The 19,121-nt window shown below is 33.8% G+C and overlaps 1 protein-coding gene across 1 annotated transcript; it reads left to right on the top strand.

Annotated features, from left to right (window-relative positions):
* The first annotated feature begins 10,000 nt into the window (after nucleotides 1-10,000).
* Nucleotides 10,001-13,530, top strand: LOC111388834 (protein OPI10 homolog). Its single transcript, XM_023013646.1, has 3 exons — nucleotides 10,001-10,727; nucleotides 12,755-12,843; nucleotides 13,235-13,530. Exon 1 carries the CDS (start codon nucleotides 10,150-10,152, stop codon nucleotides 10,723-10,725), a length of 576 nt encoding a protein of 191 aa, XP_022869414.1. The 5' UTR covers nucleotides 10,001-10,149; the 3' UTR covers nucleotides 10,726-10,727; nucleotides 12,755-12,843; nucleotides 13,235-13,530.
* The last annotated feature ends 5,591 nt before the right edge of the window (nucleotides 13,531-19,121 follow it).

The following is a 19,121-nucleotide window of genomic DNA, read 5'->3' as shown; positions in this document are numbered from 1 at the left end:
AAAATATAGAAATTTGCTATTAGCCCTCAGTTCTTCCATTAAACAGTTTTATTTTATTTTTTTTATTTTTTTTGGTGGGGAAACGGGGGGGTGGAGAATGACTTTTTGAATAATAAATTTGGGAGAATATATAGTTAAACAGTAAAAAAAAAAATTTGGGTTTATGTGAAAATATTTTATTATAAGAATATATGATTGAAAATGAATATGAAAAAAAATGATGAAAAAGAGTGATTGTTAAATGCGAGATAATTTTTATCTACTTTTTATAACATTTATGAAATATTATGATACTGTGGATTTCTTTTCTTATTTTTTGACAAAGAATCACGAGAATTTTGGATAAGCATATAAATTATTTAAAAATAACATTACATCGATTGGTGGATAAAAATTCAGCTATCTAATCTCCATTAAAAAGAGTTTTTATAAAAATGAGTTTTGAAATAGTGATTTTCATGATGAGTGCGCGGTAAAAAAAAAGGGGGGTTTAATTTTTTGTGCAAAATATTTAATTGTGAAAATGAATAGTAGGGAAAAAATAGAATCTTTAGAGAATGGTAGATAAACGGGCACTTGACTTTAACAAATTAGAAATAATAAAGCTAGTTTTACAATGAATCTCTTCTAGTATTTATACCTAATGAATTTTCATACCCTTATTCTTAAGTGAAATAGAGAAATAAAAATTAAATGACACATCAAGTAAATTATGGAAAGTGCACATGAACACGATATATATTTTAATAAATAAAAAAAAAATATAATATCCTTAATTTTAATTAAAAAGGAGAAATAAAAATTAAATGACACACCACAAACACAAAAAAGATTTTAAATTTTACAAATCCATTTCCTCCCCCTACTCTAATCCAATCATAAAATGATTTTCACTTTTTTAGCACAAATGACCTTCAAGATTCATCACATTGTGTTTGGAATATATCTTCGGGAAAATTGTAATCGAGGTACCAAACCTTTCGTTTATTAGCAGACTTTGTTCAAACCTTTAGTTTATGCCACCGGAGATACCAAACCTTTAAAAAATGAGCATAGCCAGTCCAAAATGACGGTTTTCGTCTGTTTGACAGCCAAACAGACCAAAAACGTCAGTTGACCCCTCTAATGATATTTTCAAGATTTTTCCCCAAATAAGTGAAGGGTAATCTAGGCATTACACACATTTCCCTCCTCAATATCAAACACGTCAGTTACAACTTCATTCCACTCACCATCCATTATGGACCCTGCGAAAATTCACAAAGAAGACGAAACATACGTGAAAGAAGACGAACATCCAGTGGACATTGCAGCCCACATTTGAGGTTCTTTTCCCCAACCCGTGTATGATAAGTGTGTTTCCCTTTTTTCGGTTTATGGTGTGAAGTTCTGTGATTATGAAGTTCCCTGTTCGATTGTCTTCACGTACTGGGAAATTCAAAATTTTTAAGTGACTTGTGTATTAGAGCATAATGCTTGTGTACTATCTTTTCTGCACATGGTCGTTGCTTGAATTGAAAAGGGCTAGAGCTTAACTTTACTTTTTTCGTTGTTTTTTTAAGGAAAATTTTAAAGTACTTCAGCATACGGCTTCATCATGGTGGAATTTTATTTCGAAAGATGAGAAATTTTGCGTATTAACATGGGGAAATAAGTTATATAGACTATATTGACCTTGAATTCTTCAATAAATTTCTTTTGGACAATGCTGTGAAGATGTTAGGATATTCTGATAGAATTAGATATCTGTACAAGATTGAGAAGAAAAGAATGAGTGAAGCTTCATTTTGGCTGATTAAAGACTCAAATTTCATGAACTTAGTGAAGTGGCTTGGTGATAATAGGATAACTGAACTGTATTGCTTGCCTATAGTTAAGGTTTTGGAGTTGCCTTGGGATGAAATAGAATAAAAAGATGTTCAAGTATTTGATTGTGAGACTGGTGAGGAGTTTGTGAAGGTTCAAAACTCTGGAAAACATGATTAAGCATTGAATGAGCAGTAACCATGCTATGCTGTTAAGATTTTTGACAAATCAGTAGAAGGCGATGACTTGTACGTAGTTGATGAAGTGGATGACATGGAAGCAGATAAAAAGGAAGTTATCCTTATAAGTGATGACGTCGAAGATGTTACAGTGCATGAAACAGAGCATGAGTATACAGAGGTTGATTTTATATGGGCTGAAGTAGACTCACATGAACCAGAAGTGCATGCTGCTGAACCAGAGAAACCACATGATGTTGAACCACAGTTGAGGTCTGAACATGAGTTGCATGACGTCGAAGCAGAGCTGCAGGCTGCAGAAACTAATGTGCATGCTTTTAAACCACAACAGCAGGCTCAGCATGAGGTGCAGGACGCTGAGCATGAGTTGCATGATACCGAACCAGAGATGCAAGCTGCTGAAACTGATGTGCATGCTTCTGAACCAGAGCAGCAGGCTGAGCATGAGGTGCAGGCTACTGAGCATGAATTGCATGATGCTGAACCAGAGGTGCGAGCTGCTGAAACTGATGTGGAGCTTGATGAACCTCATGTTGATGTACAGGCTACTGAAACAGGTGTGGAGCATGATGATCCCGAGCAGGATGATGAATATGAGGAGGGTATTTTGGAAGAGGAATTTAATGACTCGGAGTACGAGCAGGAGAAAATATTGCTGTGGATGATAAAGATGAAAACACATATTTCAGGTTGAGTGAAGGTTTTGACATTGGTGTAAGGGATGAGCAGGAAGAAGTAAGGATGAGCGGGAAGGTGAGGCAGCTGCTGGGGAAGAAGCTGGAACAGACTATGAAGACTCCAATGAGCTTAGAAGCTTACCCAATGATACGGAGGCTGAGGGATCATCTGCCAGAAGCAAGAAGGTGTGCTGGTTTAACCCTGCAACTGATATGGATGATCCACAGTTCAAGCTAGATAATGCATTTGTTTTGTTTAACACGTACATTGTTCTCTCGATTGAAGAAATTTATGATAGTACGCTATGTTCATTTCTGCCAAAGATGAAATTCGACAACATCAAGATTCTAAGGAATGTAGTAGTTTAATACTCAATCAAAAATTTCAGGCAACTGAGACACGTGAAAAATATGAGGACACAGTTGAGAATTCGATGTCAAGATAATTGCCCTTGGGTTCTGTATGCGTACCAACAACCCAACAAGAGCTTTAGAATTAACATAATGGTAGATGAGTACACATGTACCATGGTGTGGCAAAATAAAATGGTTAATTCAGGTTTTCTAGCTAAGAAATACGTAAGAAAAATTAGGTCTGATCCCAATGTTCCAATGAGTAGTTTTATGGAGATTGTGAAAGAGAACTGTATGTATGAGATTTCAAAACATCAGTTCTATAGGAAAAAGATTGAAATGTGTAGAAATTACTAATGGGATTGTAGTTGAGCAGTACAAAATTTTATGGGATTATAGTCAGGAATTGAAGAGAACAAATCCAGGCAGTACAGTCCAGATCGAAGGTTCGGGTCAAACTTTTAAGAGATTGTACATCTGCCTAGGGGCTTGTAAGGAAGGGTTTAGGGCTGGGTACAAGCCAGTTGTTGGGTTGGATGCTTCGTAGAATTGTTGGTTCATGACATAGGGATGCACAACCCTTGAGCTTGGACATTAATTTCTGACAAACAAAAGGGTTTGGTGGATTCCATAAGTCAACACTATGAAGGAGCGGAACATAGATGTTGTGCTAAACATTTTTATAGCAAGTTCACTTTGGCACACAAAGGTCTGGCCCTTAAGAACCTATTTTGGACTGCAGTAAGGGCAACAACAGTGCGGGAGTGGATGAGTGCAATGAATGAGTTAAAAGACATAAGTGAAGAGGCTTACAACTGGTTCCTTGAAAAACCTCTTTCCCAGTGGACCAGATCCCATTTCGAAGAGTATTCGAGATGTGATATTCTTCTTAATAATTTGTGTGAGGCATTCAATTCTTCCATTGTTGTTGCTAGAGACAAGCCCATCATTTCGATACTAGAGAAAATTCGACATCAGCAAATGATAATGATGAATGCAAAAAGGGAAGCAACACAAAGGTGGGATCATGCATTTGAGCCAAGAATTGTGAAAATCATTTAGAAGGCTAAATCTGAGGCAAGGTACTTGAAGGCAAACTATGCAGGCAACCATAAATTTGAGATAAGCAACAGAGATGGTTTGAGGTGGAGCGTTGACTTGACAAAACATGCATGTGCATGCAAAAAATGGCAGCTCACTGGAATACCATGTCCCCATACAATATCAAGCATGCTTCCAAGGGATATTGACATATATGAGTACATCAACCCATGGTATAGCAAGGAAACATACCTCAAGTGTTACTCCCCAGTGATCCACCCGATGTCAGGGCCTGAACTGTAGCCAGAATTGGGAAAGCATCTTCTCAATCAACCTCAGAAGAGAAAACAGGCTAGCAGACCTAAAAAAATGAGAAAGAGGTCACAGGAAGAGCCACCTGCAGGAGTTAAGATGGGAAGGACTAGCATGAAGATGACTTGTAAAAGCTGTAGAGGGTCCGGACATAACAAAAGAAGCTATAAGGGACCACTGCCTGGTGAAGATAGTTCACAGCAACAGTCTCAACCAACCACACAAATAGAGTCCCGAGAAGATACACAGACGAGATCAGCGAAGGGGAGGAGAAAATAATATTCAATGGAAACCTCCAAGTCACAGACAAAGAAGTCCAACAATAGAGGATTGAAATCTTGAACATCATGTGGTTTCTCTTGTATAGTTACTTACTTTTTTGGGAAAATGTTGTGATTTTTTGTAAACTGAACTGGAAATATGTGCTTCCAATGCTGTTATTTTGTAGATGTAACTGGAATTTCTGATGAAATTATTGAACGTGATGAATATGTTGATGTCGAATTTCTTGCATTATGTTTTTGCTGGTTGTTAGTTTCTGAAATTGTATTCGTAAGATTTGATGTGTAGGCGATTAGGAAATATATGAAAACGTTTGATACTTCCTTTGAAAGTATTATCAAACGTTTGGTACCTTTACTGAAATATTTTTAAAGGTTTGGTATTATATCTGAAACCATTGAAAAGGTTTGGTACTGATTCTGCGAATCATTATAAGGTTTGGTACCTATGCTGCACCTTCTGCAGAAAAGTTTGGAGTGCAGTAAGCTCTTTTAATTTTGCATTTTACATAGAGGCTAGGAAAAGATCGTTATCACCTATTAAGGTAGCATTAAGTACAGGAAAAATGGGGCACTTCATTTCAAGTAAAAAGGTACAGCACAATTTTTCCCTTTTATATATGCATTTTCACAACATCTAGCACATGTAGGGGTGTCAAAAAGGCTCGGGCGGCTCGTGGCTCGGCTCAGGAAAAGCTTTCCCGAGCTCGCCTGACTCGTGGCTCGTAGTGACCGAGCCTCAAAATAAGAGGTCGGGCCGGCTCGTGTCACGGGCCAACGAGCCTCAAAATAAGAGGTCGGGCCGGCTCGTGTCACGGGCCAAAAATGGCCCGTGACAATAATGCTCAGCAAGAGCAAATTAAAGGACCAAAAAAAAATTAAAAAAATAATTCAACTGCTGCACGGCAGCAAGTCACACAGGCAACTAATAAAGTTGTCTTTTTAGATAGCTTTATAGCTGCCAGCTAGGGTAGCTTAAGGCAGTTATAGCTGCATTTTTTACGTGTTATTTTTAATTGTGTAGATTTTGAAATTCAAATTTGAAAAATAAAGCGGGTTTTTTATCTATAAATACGGGATGATTCTTGAAATTTTAAATCACTTTGTTATCGATTTTAATTCGCATTATTTCTATATTATAGAATTTAGATTCAATCATTCAAGTTTCAATTTCTTCTTTCTCACTTCTCACATAACAATTAATATATTCAATTTCTTTCACTCCACAGTCTAATATTCAGTATTTTTTATTATACTAGTTATTATGGATTTTACAAGTGATGAAGTTAATCAGTTTGGCGGTAGCTCGAGTACTCCATCTAACTACGATGCATGTGAAAATGTTCCAATTAATTTGGAGGATATTGAAGAGGAAGAAGTTCAAGTACTCGAGACAAAAAGGTCAAAAAAAGAATCATCGGACTGTTGGCAACATATGACACGAAAAAAAATTGGTGTTCAAAATGGAATAGATATTTGGAAAGCATGTTGCAATTACTGTGGCAAAGAACTTAGTTGGAAGCCTGGCTCGAGCACAACGTATTTGAATAGACACGTATTAAGGATTTGCAAAGCGAAACCAGTCGATTTCGACTCGAAACAGATCGAACTAGTGTTTGGCGGTTCTAATTCTACTCTTTCCACCTTTGTATATTCACAGGAAAGATTTCGTGAAAGAATGACTGCAGCAGAGATGCCGCTTACGATGATAGACTTAATACACTTTACCCGACTCGTGTAAAAATATTTTCAACCCAGGTATTCTTCTTATTCTAGAAATACTCTTCGTTCGGATAGCATAAAATTATATAACAGAAGAAAACAAATTACTATTGAAGGTCTAAAAAGTTTTAATAGTGTTATATCGTTTACTTCTGATTTATGGACTGGTTGTAATAGAAAATATTATATTGCTGCTACGACTCATTATATTGATCACCTGTGGCTTCTACATAAAAGAATTATTGCATTCAAATGTGTAGAATTTCCTCATAATGCCACTAACATATACATGGTTTTAAAAGATATCATACAGGAATATGGTATACAAGATATGGTTCAAAGTTTTACTTTTGATAATGCTACAGTGAACAAAATTGTTATTGAAAGATTTATTGCTGATCTTAACCCCGTATTTGAAAATTTATTTTTTCATCAACGTTGTGTATGTCATATTATTAATTTGATTGTAAAAATTGGATTATAACATATAAGTTCACCTTTATATAAAATTAGACAAACAATAAATTTTATTATTGTGTCACCAGTAAGAAAACAAGTATTTAATAATTTGTGTAGAGTATGGATTATAGGAGAAATCATTTGCCATTGACGTAACACATAGGTCGAACTCTACATATCTTATGTTACATTCGTGTGAAAATTACGATAAAGTGATTTCACTATATTATAATGGTAGGCATACACTCGGACCCGAACATAATTTGGAAGATTGGGAATGGACTATTGTATTTTACGTGAAAAATTCTTACAACCTTTTTTCGATACTACAAAGGAATGTAGCGGTGTTTATTACCCTACATCTTCTCTTATTTTACAACATTTTTTCTACATTTCACAAGCATTTCATAAATATAGGAATTTGCCACTTTTTGCTGATGTAGTCCGTTCTATGGAGTTAAAATTTTGTAAATATTGGGAAAAGTTGCCTTCTTTATTTCTTTTAGCTTCAGTAATGGACCCTCGACTTAATTTAACCGACACAAAAGAGTTTGGCGGTAGCTCGAGTACTCCATCTAACTACGATGCATGTGAAAATGTTCCAATTAATTTGGAGGCTATTGAAGCGGAAGAAGTTCAAGTACTCGAGAATTATGCTGAAAAGGAAGGTCAGCGTAGTTCTACTTCCCAAAGTTCTTTTTCAAAAAATATTTCAACAAATTCTGAAAATTTATGAAATTATTTAGATAGCAATACAAGTGTTCCTTCATTTAGTTCTAGTTCTAGCTCATCAACATTTAGAGCGATCAATATTAGTGGTACAAATCTTGAAATTTCTCATTTGAATAGACACGTATTAAGGAGTTGCAAAGCGAAACCAGCCGATCTCGACTCGAAACAGACCGAACTAGTGTTTGGTGATTCTAATTCTACTCTTTCCACCTTTGTACATTCACAGAAAAGATTTCGTAAAGGAATGGCTGCATACGTGGCTACAGCAGAGATGCCGCTTATGATGATAGACGTTGATAGTATAATGGCCGAAGAGTTGCAGCATATCCAAACATAGGATGTTGTAAGTTTTTAAATTAATTATTTTTCTTTAAGAAATGTGTTTTTTTAATTTATTTGATTCAAGAAAATTGTACACGAAATATTTTATTCGTGTACAATTTTAACTCCGCCTACATTGATTGTAACCGGTCCCAAGCCCGGAAAAAGGAGGAGGGTTGTAATTTGTAACTTTTATTTATTTTGTTAATTGTATAAATATTCGTATAAATTATATAATTTTGAAAGTTATACTTTTATTTAATTTGTAATTTGTATAAATAATAAATGATGCAATTTTTAAATTCTTTCAAAAAAATGTGAAAAAAATGTCATTAAACAATTTCTTTGCTTTCTACACTAAACAAATTGCACCATAACAATTGGCATGTGAAAAAAATGTCATTATAAATTGCAAAAAAAAATAAAAAAATTAGAAAAACCGAGCTGACCCGGCTCTTAAAAAGCTTGAGCCAAAGCTCGGGCCGAGCCCTATTTTTTTGGCCAAGCTTTGGCTCGACTCGGCTCGGGCCCAAAAAAAGCCCGCTACGATTTACTCGAGCCGAGCCCTAGCCGAAAATTTCGGCTCGCGAGCCTGCTCGACTCGACTCGTTTATATCCCTAAGCACATGACTCCAAGCCGAAACCTTAAACTCAAATTTCTGGAACTAAATATTGACATCCTACAATTCGACCCTACATACCTAGGAACAAACCCATTTTGCAAACACTTTACACACAAATCCGAAGAGTTAGATCTTCCACACATTTGGTCTTGTTGCTTGAAGGGTGTTGATTTCAGTTTCCATTTCCCTCTTAGCTCGTAATAGATTAGTAATCGTTCCTTCGATCTCTCACATATTGGAGGGTCACACTACATAAAGAAGGTGCATCCACCCACATCTTGGCTTCGAGGACAAGTTTAAAAATCTTCTTCCCGGGTTCAGTTCATCCACGAGATCTTCATCTGCACCGGGGAACCACATCTGCATACATTCAACTCCATGTGCGTGCTGATTTTTTTTTTACTACCTATGAGAAAGAAGGTAGGAGGTAATATATTGGTAAAGAAATGGAGGGAAATAAACAGTGAAGTATATAATAGGAGGAAAATATGTGTAATGCCCAAATTGTCCTACACTTATTTGGGGAAAATCTTGAAAATATCATTACAAGGGTGAACTGACGGTTTCGACGGTCAAACAGATGAAAACTGTCATTTTGGACTGGCCCTACTCATTTTTTAAAGGTTTGGTATCTCCGATGGCACAAATTAAAGGTTTGGCAAAGTCTGCTAATAAACGAAAAGTTTGGTGCCTCAACTGCAATTTTTCCTATATTTTCTCCTTTCCCCTCTCTTTCAAAAGATGATTCAAGTTTTGAATTGATTACCCATTTGAAAAATATTTGTTGTAGATAACCATTTATCTAGAGTCTGTTTGAGAGTGGTTTTGAGAATATATTTTTTGACTGTAAGAAAAAAATGGGGTTCACTTGTGAAAGGAGAAGTCAAATATAAATGCTGAAATAGTGAAATAGCGGTCCAAAAATTAATTTTTTGATAGAAAAATTGCTTCCAAATAGGCCCATAATATTTTACATAATGATAAGATGTCAAAATATAAGTGGAATTTTTTTATGTGATTTTGATCTAAGCCCTATTTGATAGCAATTTTTTACCTCCAAAAAATCAAATTTTTAATTATTATTTCATTATTCTAACGTCATTTTTTACTTTTTCTCTCACAAATAAATTCAGTTTTCTCTCTATCGATTAAAAAATCAATTTTTATAATTATTACCCAACCGGCCATAATTAAGCCCTTGTTTGAGCCCCATTATTTTGGGGAGAATGAAATTTTGAATAGTGTATTGATGGAAAATATGTAATTAAAAAATAAGGAAAAATTTTGAATTTGCGTGTAATATTATTTTATTGAAGAATGTATGGTTAAAATGATGTTAAAACATTGTTGAAAAATGAATTTTTCCACAAGAATGGAATTCAAACAAGAGTTAAATTCGCTCCGTACGTATACCACAATACTACACTACACATTTTTCCCTCTAGACTTCTCTAGACCGTTCTAGACTTTTCTAAGACTCGTGCCAAAAGTTGCCCCTCTAAAGCTTGAGAATATTTTCATTCTGATCCTCCTGAACGCTTACACTACCAATTCTCTCTGCGTACATAATTTTCTTGCACAGACAAAAGGCCAAGAAATCAAAATTGTCACTAAAGCGAGAATGTTCGGAGTAGTTTTTCCAAATCGTAGCTTCCCCCTAGACATCTCCACCTTCGCCCAAATTGATACGTTCCACTGGGTCTTGGACATGAATCACTTCGTCGGTGAGGAGTATGATTCGATCCGAGAAGTCTGCATATTTTTGCTCAACAATTTCACGCTCCCACCTGACAAGGCCTTAGCCGTCTATATCCAGTCTCCGGGCAGCCATTTCTTGTTTTGTGGGGCGGTAATGGTTTCACGCCCCTCCGCCGTGCTATCATTGCCGTGGCCCGAGCCTGGAAGCAACGCTGCTCAGCTGCAGCTAACTGCGCCTGAAGTACCGCCATTGTCTGCCAAGATTGGGGTGTCGGTGGAGGATTTGGCGGCCCTGCCATCCCTAGACGTGGCGGCTGAGAAGAAGATTGAGCGGCTGGCCTTGAAAGTGGGTGAAAATCTGTTCAATTTCATGCAGTCGTTTTGTGGTGTGGATGGGTCGAAGCTGGTGGTGCCTATGGATATTTTGGACAGGTGGTTTAAGAAGTTCCAGGAGAGGGCCAAGCGTGACCCAGAATATTTGAAAGGTTTTGCCTTGTAGAGGTATATGTAACTAGTTAATTATGCGTATTATGACGTTGCTAGGTGAATGTCTTTTGTTTATTTTTTCTCCAACGATCAGATTACTGTGGAAATGGAATATTTCAAGTTAGTGATTCTCTTTTGAGGTTAGATTTCTGTTTTTGATGAAGTGAAAGCTTTCTTGTTAAACTTACAATTACTGAAGATTTGATGTTAATGTAATTATCTGCTGGCTACAATGGAATTTTTTAGCTCCAACTCCATTTTTTTACATACCAAAAGTCCCTCTTTTTCATCATACTGACTAGTGTATAATGGTAATTTGATCCCTTGTTAGTTTTGGTGCTTTATGCACGTTAAGGTATTAGAAACGTTGTGTCGATGGGGCTTAATTACATTTATATGGATGTGCATTATGGATGTGCATTATTTTAAGTAACATTGACAATCTGTTATTTACGATTTCCCTATTGTAAGGTCATCTTTAATACGAACCGAGGGTTTGTAAGTCTCTCTTAGAAAGTTTATCAAGTCAAGTAGATAAGTCCAACAATGAACAAGAGGCAGCCAGCGTTTGTAAGTGTCTATTTAAGGTCGTTATATAGGAAGTGGGTAAGTATTTTCAGTGATTGTGCAATTGATATTTTGCCCCTATTTGATGGTCATTATTTGTTAAAAACAATGTTTTGAATAATGATTTTTAGGAGAATGTTTAGTTTAAACGTAAGAAAAAGTTTTGGGTTTACTTACAAAATATTTTATTGAGTGAACATGTGGTTGAAAATGAATATGTAAAAAAAGAGTTTTCAAATAATATTTGTCAAACAAGTGCTTTATTTGTATAGCTATATGAGAAACATATTATCATGCAAGCCTAACGGCAAGCCCTTTTTTTGATGGTAACTAGTTCTTGTTTACCTACTCAAGTTAACAGTAGAGATGGATCAAATTGATTTTCCTTAGTAAGAGTTTCTTTGATGTGACGATTTGTGGCTTGATGATGCAGACAACCAGATATTGGCATACATTATTTAATCTAGAGCCTTTGCATTGATTATCATGCGTAACAGATCCCATATTATTATTAAGATTTTTAGACGGAAAGATTGCATCAGTTAACTGTCATAAGTATTGAAATGCAGAATTGTAAACGATTTGATTTTAATGCTAACATATTCTATTTTTAGATGCTAGGTAGCATATCGTGATCATGATCATCATTATCATTATCATTTGGTTCTGCAACTATATTCGTATGGTGTGAAAAAGGAGTGGGATGAACTTATTATGATGTGAAATGATGCTGGGAAATTAATTTCTGTTTTGTCGTCCTGCTTTCTCATCAAATGTTAGTTATCATATTTTGAAATTTTAAGCAATGCTTGATATCACAGGGTTTTGAAAAAAAAAAAAAAAAAAAAAACTTAGATACTGGTGATAAGCAAATTGAAGGTGATCATTAAAAGGAATGAAGGAATTGAGGATCTCGCGCTTAGCTTTTTGCTGGTATATTTGGAGTAATATCGAAAGAGCTCAATAAAGAAGGTTATATTGGGGAAAATGCCATGGTTAGTTTTTTTCTAACCTGCTTGTGGATCCTCAGCCTCTGCAGGGACAAAGGTGCCCTTCAGAAACATCTTTAGCAAACTATAGTTTTAACTGACTTTGTATTGTATTTTCCAACCCATATGATGTTGCAATGAAAGCTGAAGCAGCTCCGTTGAACTGAAATGTTTACTTCTTTGTTTTCATTATATTATTGTCTACTTAATGGACAATAAATTATTTACCTGACATTTTACTGCATAGTGATGATATTGAGTGGTTTCAATTATTGTCTGGGCAATTCCTTGTTAATTGGGTTGAAGTAAGCTTCTAAACATTATTACTGCTGATTTTATATCTTGGATTTGGAATTCCATAGTTATGCGGGATGCTTAGATATGAAGTACTATTTGATTGGTTCATTTGGTTACCAAACTTATTCAAATATAGAGAACATTGATGCACATGTTTTGCTGAGGTTCTAACAATTGTCTATTACTCAGATGCTCTCACACACAGTGATTCTCATTTTGTTCCTTGGAAGCTTCTTGTTGCTGACAATAGTTTAGCAAACTATTGTTTTAACTGCCAGGTATGTTTTCCTCTCTGAATAACTTCATTAAAAATCTGGTTCTTGCAAATAACATGTTGTGAAGAGCTAGCTATGTTGAACATTCCTTGAGATGTGTTAAAAGAATGACTGCTTTGATGTCTCAGCTGCACTAAAATGTATGAATACCCACTTTCAAATGTGTGAGGAATGCTAAAAAATTTACTTATTAGAAGTAGGTTTGGATAGTTCGTTGTTAAATTATAAATAAACGAGTTGATGTAAAAAAAATAAATAAATAAACTTTTAGAAACAAGTAGCTGTCTTTACGACGACTCTTATGGTTGCCTCTTTGAGACTAGATTTCTTATTGTCTGTGCGCAAAACTGAAAGTGATGGGTTCATTTAAGTTCTTCATCTGCTCCTCTTTTAGGCCAAGCATTAACTTGAGGACTATGTTGCATTGTGGCCTCATGCAGACTGGATTGATTCAAGTTTGGCCAAGAATTGCAAATGCTAATGTGGACATCTCTGCTAGTTGTTTACGCTGTTTTATTTACTTTCAATGATTAAAAAAACAAGAAAGAATTCTTTGGCACTAAATTGTTGACAGCTTCCAAGCCAACCTCCTAGTTGTCATCGTTTAATCACTTCCTTTTTCACAAAGTAATTGCTCAAGGATTGTTAATGTATGATTTGTTGTTTACTTATTGATTTGGATCTTGCATACGAAAGGTGTCTATGCTTTCGTGATTGCTTGAGGGTTGTTAATGTATGATTTTTGCTGTTTACTTGTTGATCTTGGATCTTAGCCCGCAAAAAGTGTCTTTGTATGACCATTAAAAAAAAAAAAAAAAAGAATAAGTGTCTTTGTATGAAATTTTTTATGTTCATAAGATGGTGCGGCTTGCTACATTTTTCTTTTGTTGGAGTTTTCTTGATGCAATGAGTTTGGAAATGTAAATGCTAATTAATTTTAATATATTTGCATTTTTTTATGTACTTAGGGTCTGTTTGGTATACTTTTTGAAAAGTTAAAAGGTTTTTTTGAGACAAAAAAACTGTTTTTAATATGTTTGAATAATTTTTTTGAATCACTTTGTTAGGTTAGAAGATATTTAGAGGAAGTTTACCAGCGTTTTCAGCAAGTTCTTGTACAAGTGGGATAATGTTATTTTTAATATCGTTTAATCACCCATTCTTTAAAAAATTTATTATCAAAAAATTTACTTTTCAAGTAGGATAATGTTATTTATCAATAAGTGACGATGCATGTTCACATTGACTTGTTCAATGAATTAAAATTCTTCTTAATTTCATTGGACAAGTCTAAATGGGGTCACCAATCATCTAATTGTCGTGAAACACTAGTTGTGCTAAATAACATTAATCTTCAAAGTTTAATAGATTTTGACAAAGGCTGATCAAATGTATGATTGATAAGTTAATAAATGATTTGAATTTTATGAAACGTGTGGTTAAATTAATTGTTGATATTTATTGTAATTTCTAACAAAATTTTAAGGTACTTTCATTGGATGGAAATCTCCCCCTCGCAGATTCTGCAAGGTTATGTTAGCCTCCCTTTTTATTCTAATCATGTAAGTAAGATCGTATGTCTTTATTTTTAAAATTTTTTGAAATAATATCAGATTTTTTTTAAAAAAAAATTTGTTAATAAAAAATAATTTTGCAAGAATTACAGAAACTTTTCGAGTAAGACGTGGTATCCCTTCTCGAAAAATTTCATATATTTTACTTTTTCTATTTAATGTGTTCACTACATACGATTTTTTTTTCTCTCAATTATCGTGGGTGTTGGGTCAATGTAAGCGTAATTCGACTAATTCTATAGGGTCCCAAAATTTAGCGTTGATTTACTTCATACGATTTTAAAATTAAATTTCTTATTACATTTAATTAAATGAATTTTTTGTATTTTTTAATTTGGGTAATTAGTACAAAATGTCATTACCTTTTAATTTTATTGTGCAAGACGTTCTTACTTTTTATTTTTGAAATTTTGATTTCTATTTTCATCATTCATTGCCAAAAAAGGTTGTTTTCATCCCGTTTGTCAATTAAAAGTCATTCTATTTAGATAAAACAAAAAAATAAAATATAAAAAAAAATTAAAATGCAATTATTCTCCAAACTTTTTAAGAAATTGTGAATGAGTCCAAATGAATTATTAAAAGAGTAATTAGTATAAAATGCCTTTATCTTTAATTTTTTTTTAAATGTTTTTCACCTATACTTTTATATTTCATTATTGAAATTATTATTTTTATCTATTTTTTCAATTAAAAGCTATAGAATAATTCTCATTTTTAAACAATATAAAAATAAAGAGAAGAAAAATAAAGAATGAATCAAAATTATGCTCTCAAAAATTTCAAGAAAGAATAAATAAATTTCAAATAAGTACTAAAAACAAAAAATTAAAAAATTAATTTCTTTTTAAATTATTTATTCGAAATTTATTTGTACTTTTTTGAAAACTTTGGAAGTGTAATTTTAATTTGTTTTTTTATTTTTCCTTTCTTAATTTATTATTTAAATTAGAAGGTATGTTTGTAATTTGACAACTTTTTATTGAGAAAGTGAATGAAAATGATGATTTTAGCAATTTTAAGTGAAAATAAGGTTGAAATGTTGAAAATGAAAGGTATACATTTTACACAATAATATTAAAAGATATGAATATTTTGTATTAATAACTCTTTTAATAATTTATTCGGACTCACTATAGTTTTTTAAAAAGTTTTAGAGTTTAATTGCAATTTATTTTTTAAAAAGTTAAAATTCTTATTACATTTATTTAATTGACATTTTTCATATTTTTAATTTAGCTGGGATTATTAATTTTGGGAGTTTAGCCGTTTGAATAGGACCACGTAAACAAGGGGCGATGTGACATGTTTGAACAGCACCTATTACGTTGTGCCACATGGCACCACTCTAATTTTAGTATTAAAATTATTATCCCATTTATTTAATAGATATTTTTCATACTTTTAATTTAGCTGAGATCCTTAGTTTTAGTTAAAAGAAATGGTATAAAGTATTGTTAATTATTTAAAAAATTATAAAATATGATTTAATTTTAAGATTCGATTTTTTTAAAAATAGAAAACATCCTACTTTAAAAGAATATATAATTCTTTTTATTTTATTTTTTATTTTATACCTAGGTGTCCGCCTTACAGCGATTAATTCTGGGACTTACGATTCAGCCTCTCTTCACGCAGACCAAGTAAACTGCGGGTTGTGCCCCAAATAGGTAAGGGTTCAAGAGTCTTTCCAACTGAATTGTCAAAATATTAAGCGAGTCAAACTCATGCATGCGCCTTATCTTTGAAGAAATATCCTAACTTCCAAGAGAAAACTTGTATTCCAATCTACAAATTAGTTAAACTACAATATATAATTCTTCTTCTCTAAAGAAGAAGTAGACTACAATTAACAAATACGTGTCCCAAAAAAGAAAAATAATAACAATAAATAAATAAATAAAACTCTGGTGCAACGCGTGGTGATTGGTGAAGACCCTGCAAATCTCAGTCGGCTAATCAAAATCACAGTAAAGAAAAGAAATCAAATGACTTTCATCCAATCTCCAATCTCGAGATTAATCGTGAAAGGATTTTATAGAATTTTCACAAGCAGAAGCACACAGTGAGGGTGAAAATGGCGGATGCTACGGACGGGCTAAACAGCGTCTTAATCGATGGTGAAGAATCAGATTTCTATACCAAAAGCCAAAAACAAACTTCGGATTATACCAATGAAGAACTCACACTTCTCACCATTTTGTATCGTTTCATAAGTGCAATTTTCTTTCCGAATCCAAATTCAAGTTATGCTTCTGCTCCTCTACTTCACAGGATTAAAATATCTGTTTCTGAGAATATTCCTTTGCTTCGTCAAGCTTCGGAGAATACCGGTCAGCATGTTCTCCTCTGGGCTCGCCGTGGCAGTCCCTTTCGCTTGCTCCTCGTTGTCTCTGTAAGTATATTGTGCTATTTTAATAATTAAATGAATTTTTTATGTTCTCAAAACTGTAATATTTTATGCGGGCTGTCTGGGTTATCTGCGGCTACTATATATGCATATTTCTTATGATGCTCTTTTTTTAAATATTAGTGGAATGTGGTTCTGACATGGAGACGATTCATTTGAGCTTGCATATGATGATAAATGGGGATATTTTCATTAAAATATCGTCTTTTTTAAGAAATTTATGTATGTTAGCAGACTGTTGGCCTGTAAAGATCAATTAAATCACTAAAAGCTTAGCACTTGGTCATTTGATTCTCACATGAGCACATGTATCTAACTCGAGCACACTACAAGCTCAGCTTTGATCGTCTTCATTGTGATTGAATAAATCGATGGTTGAAGAAAGAACTTTTGGAGAGAGAATCGAGACTCTCAATCTCTTGAAAAACATACAAACTTTGGCACAAATCAAGCCTGAAACCTGAAGTTTAACAATCATGAAGAAATATTTCACCTTATATGGTGCAGATGCACCATTCACGCGTTCATAACCCAGCATGACATTGCTCTACCCTGAATTTCCCATGGACTATTGAGAATTAGTTCCCCTAATCTGTCAATATCTGAGCACTTATTCACTACTACTCTACAAAACCAAAAAGCAGTCATTTTCAAAGTGGAATGGCTGATTTTAAGCCAAATGGATTGAAAATGGTGGAGTGGTAAGGCATAGTGAAATACTTAAACTTCCTATGAACACCAAAGAAATTAGCTGGTCACTGGGAGGGGTAACTGAATCCTTCCTGGTGGAACAAATCCCTCGGTTTCTCAATTATTTAACCGAATACCATTTTTTGGGGCCTTGCCACAGCAGCCCCTTTTGTGCCTATCTTGTTGTCCTTGTATAGCATTCTAATGCTACTATTTTATTATCTGTAAAGTATTTTTCCCCCCACCCCACCAACCCTTGGAGAGAAACTTAGGTGAAGCGATGTATACTCTAGAAAGATAATGACTTCCATTGAAACTAAACTTCAGCTATATGCAATTGAAAACTTGTAACTTCGTTAGGTGGTGATATCTGAAAAAGTCACTTTGTCATGGGATTGAAAACTTAACTTTTTTAGTTGGAGTTTTGCTTTTGGTGCGTCTGCGTGTAATAGACACATAATGCATCCAAACAACTTTTAAGTGTAAAAGAAGAAAAACATATATCCAGAAGGAAAGACCATTTTAAGTATGTTCATAGAAGTTTCATACGAACAAGGGTTCACATTCTGTTAATCACTCAGGTGGTTTTAACATTACTTCACTTTTATTGCATTTAGGAACGTCCATACGAATAGCAAAGCCCTTGGCACTTTAAGAAAGTTTGCATTTTCCCTATTTTTTGGTGGTGTATTTGCACAAGAAGCTTGATGAATAATCCATTGTCATTGGGATGTTTTCCATAATTGTCGAAAATTACTTTCCATTCTTATTCCTTTAGAACTAGGAATTTTTCTGAAATTGATTTTAAATCTCTTTGTGAAATGTTTGAAAAGATAGGGACATTATATTATTATTTATGAAGGTATGTCCAGTGTCGATGACTCAAGAATGATTCACTACGAATGTAATAAATCATCTATGTTGCATTTGCACTTCAATTAGAGTAGCATGTCCCATGGTCATTTTTCTTTCTTTATCAAACATATTATGTACTTTTAACTCTAAATTATTGTTAAATAAAATAATAGGTACTAATATTTCAAGGATTTTAACAAGAAAAATTAATAGCATGTATAAAACTAAATTTATTCTATATAAATGAAGAATTTTAAAAAATATAATTTGTTGTATCAATACTTTTTTAAAAAATTGAGTATTAATATGTCCGATACATGTCGTGTTGGTGCATCATAGTAAGCTAGCATGCACCAAATGGTTGAGACTTTACACTAGAAGTGAACATTTTTATTAATCAATAGAAAATCAACCTTTAGATAGTAGAATTCAAATATTTTAAGCAAAGAAACCTAGGATGTTTTAATGATGTTATTTTATTGGACTCATGGAATTTGAGTAATGCTATTATGTTTAGGAAGAATAGCATCTTGACAAGTGATGCAGACCTAGTGTAATATCACGAATTTCACGAGCTCGGAGTGTTGCCTGGGTTTGTATCTTTCGTCAACATTTTGAAAAATGGCGCGGAAATTCAAACACTTAAAATGGTTGACACTTTGAAAGTTCAGTCACTTTTTTATTTTTATTTTTATTTTTTATATTAATGGTTAAGTATATCAATTAATACCTGTCGAGCTCTTGCACCATTT

Source organism: Olea europaea, unplaced genomic scaffold, assembly GCF_002742605.1.
Source record: "Olea europaea var. sylvestris unplaced genomic scaffold, O_europaea_v1 scaffold531, whole genome shotgun sequence".
NCBI classification, from domain to species: Eukaryota; Viridiplantae; Streptophyta; class Magnoliopsida; order Lamiales; family Oleaceae; genus Olea; species Olea europaea.
The sequence above is the reverse complement of the archived record's forward strand: the minus strand, read 5'-3'. Positions and strand labels throughout refer to the sequence as shown.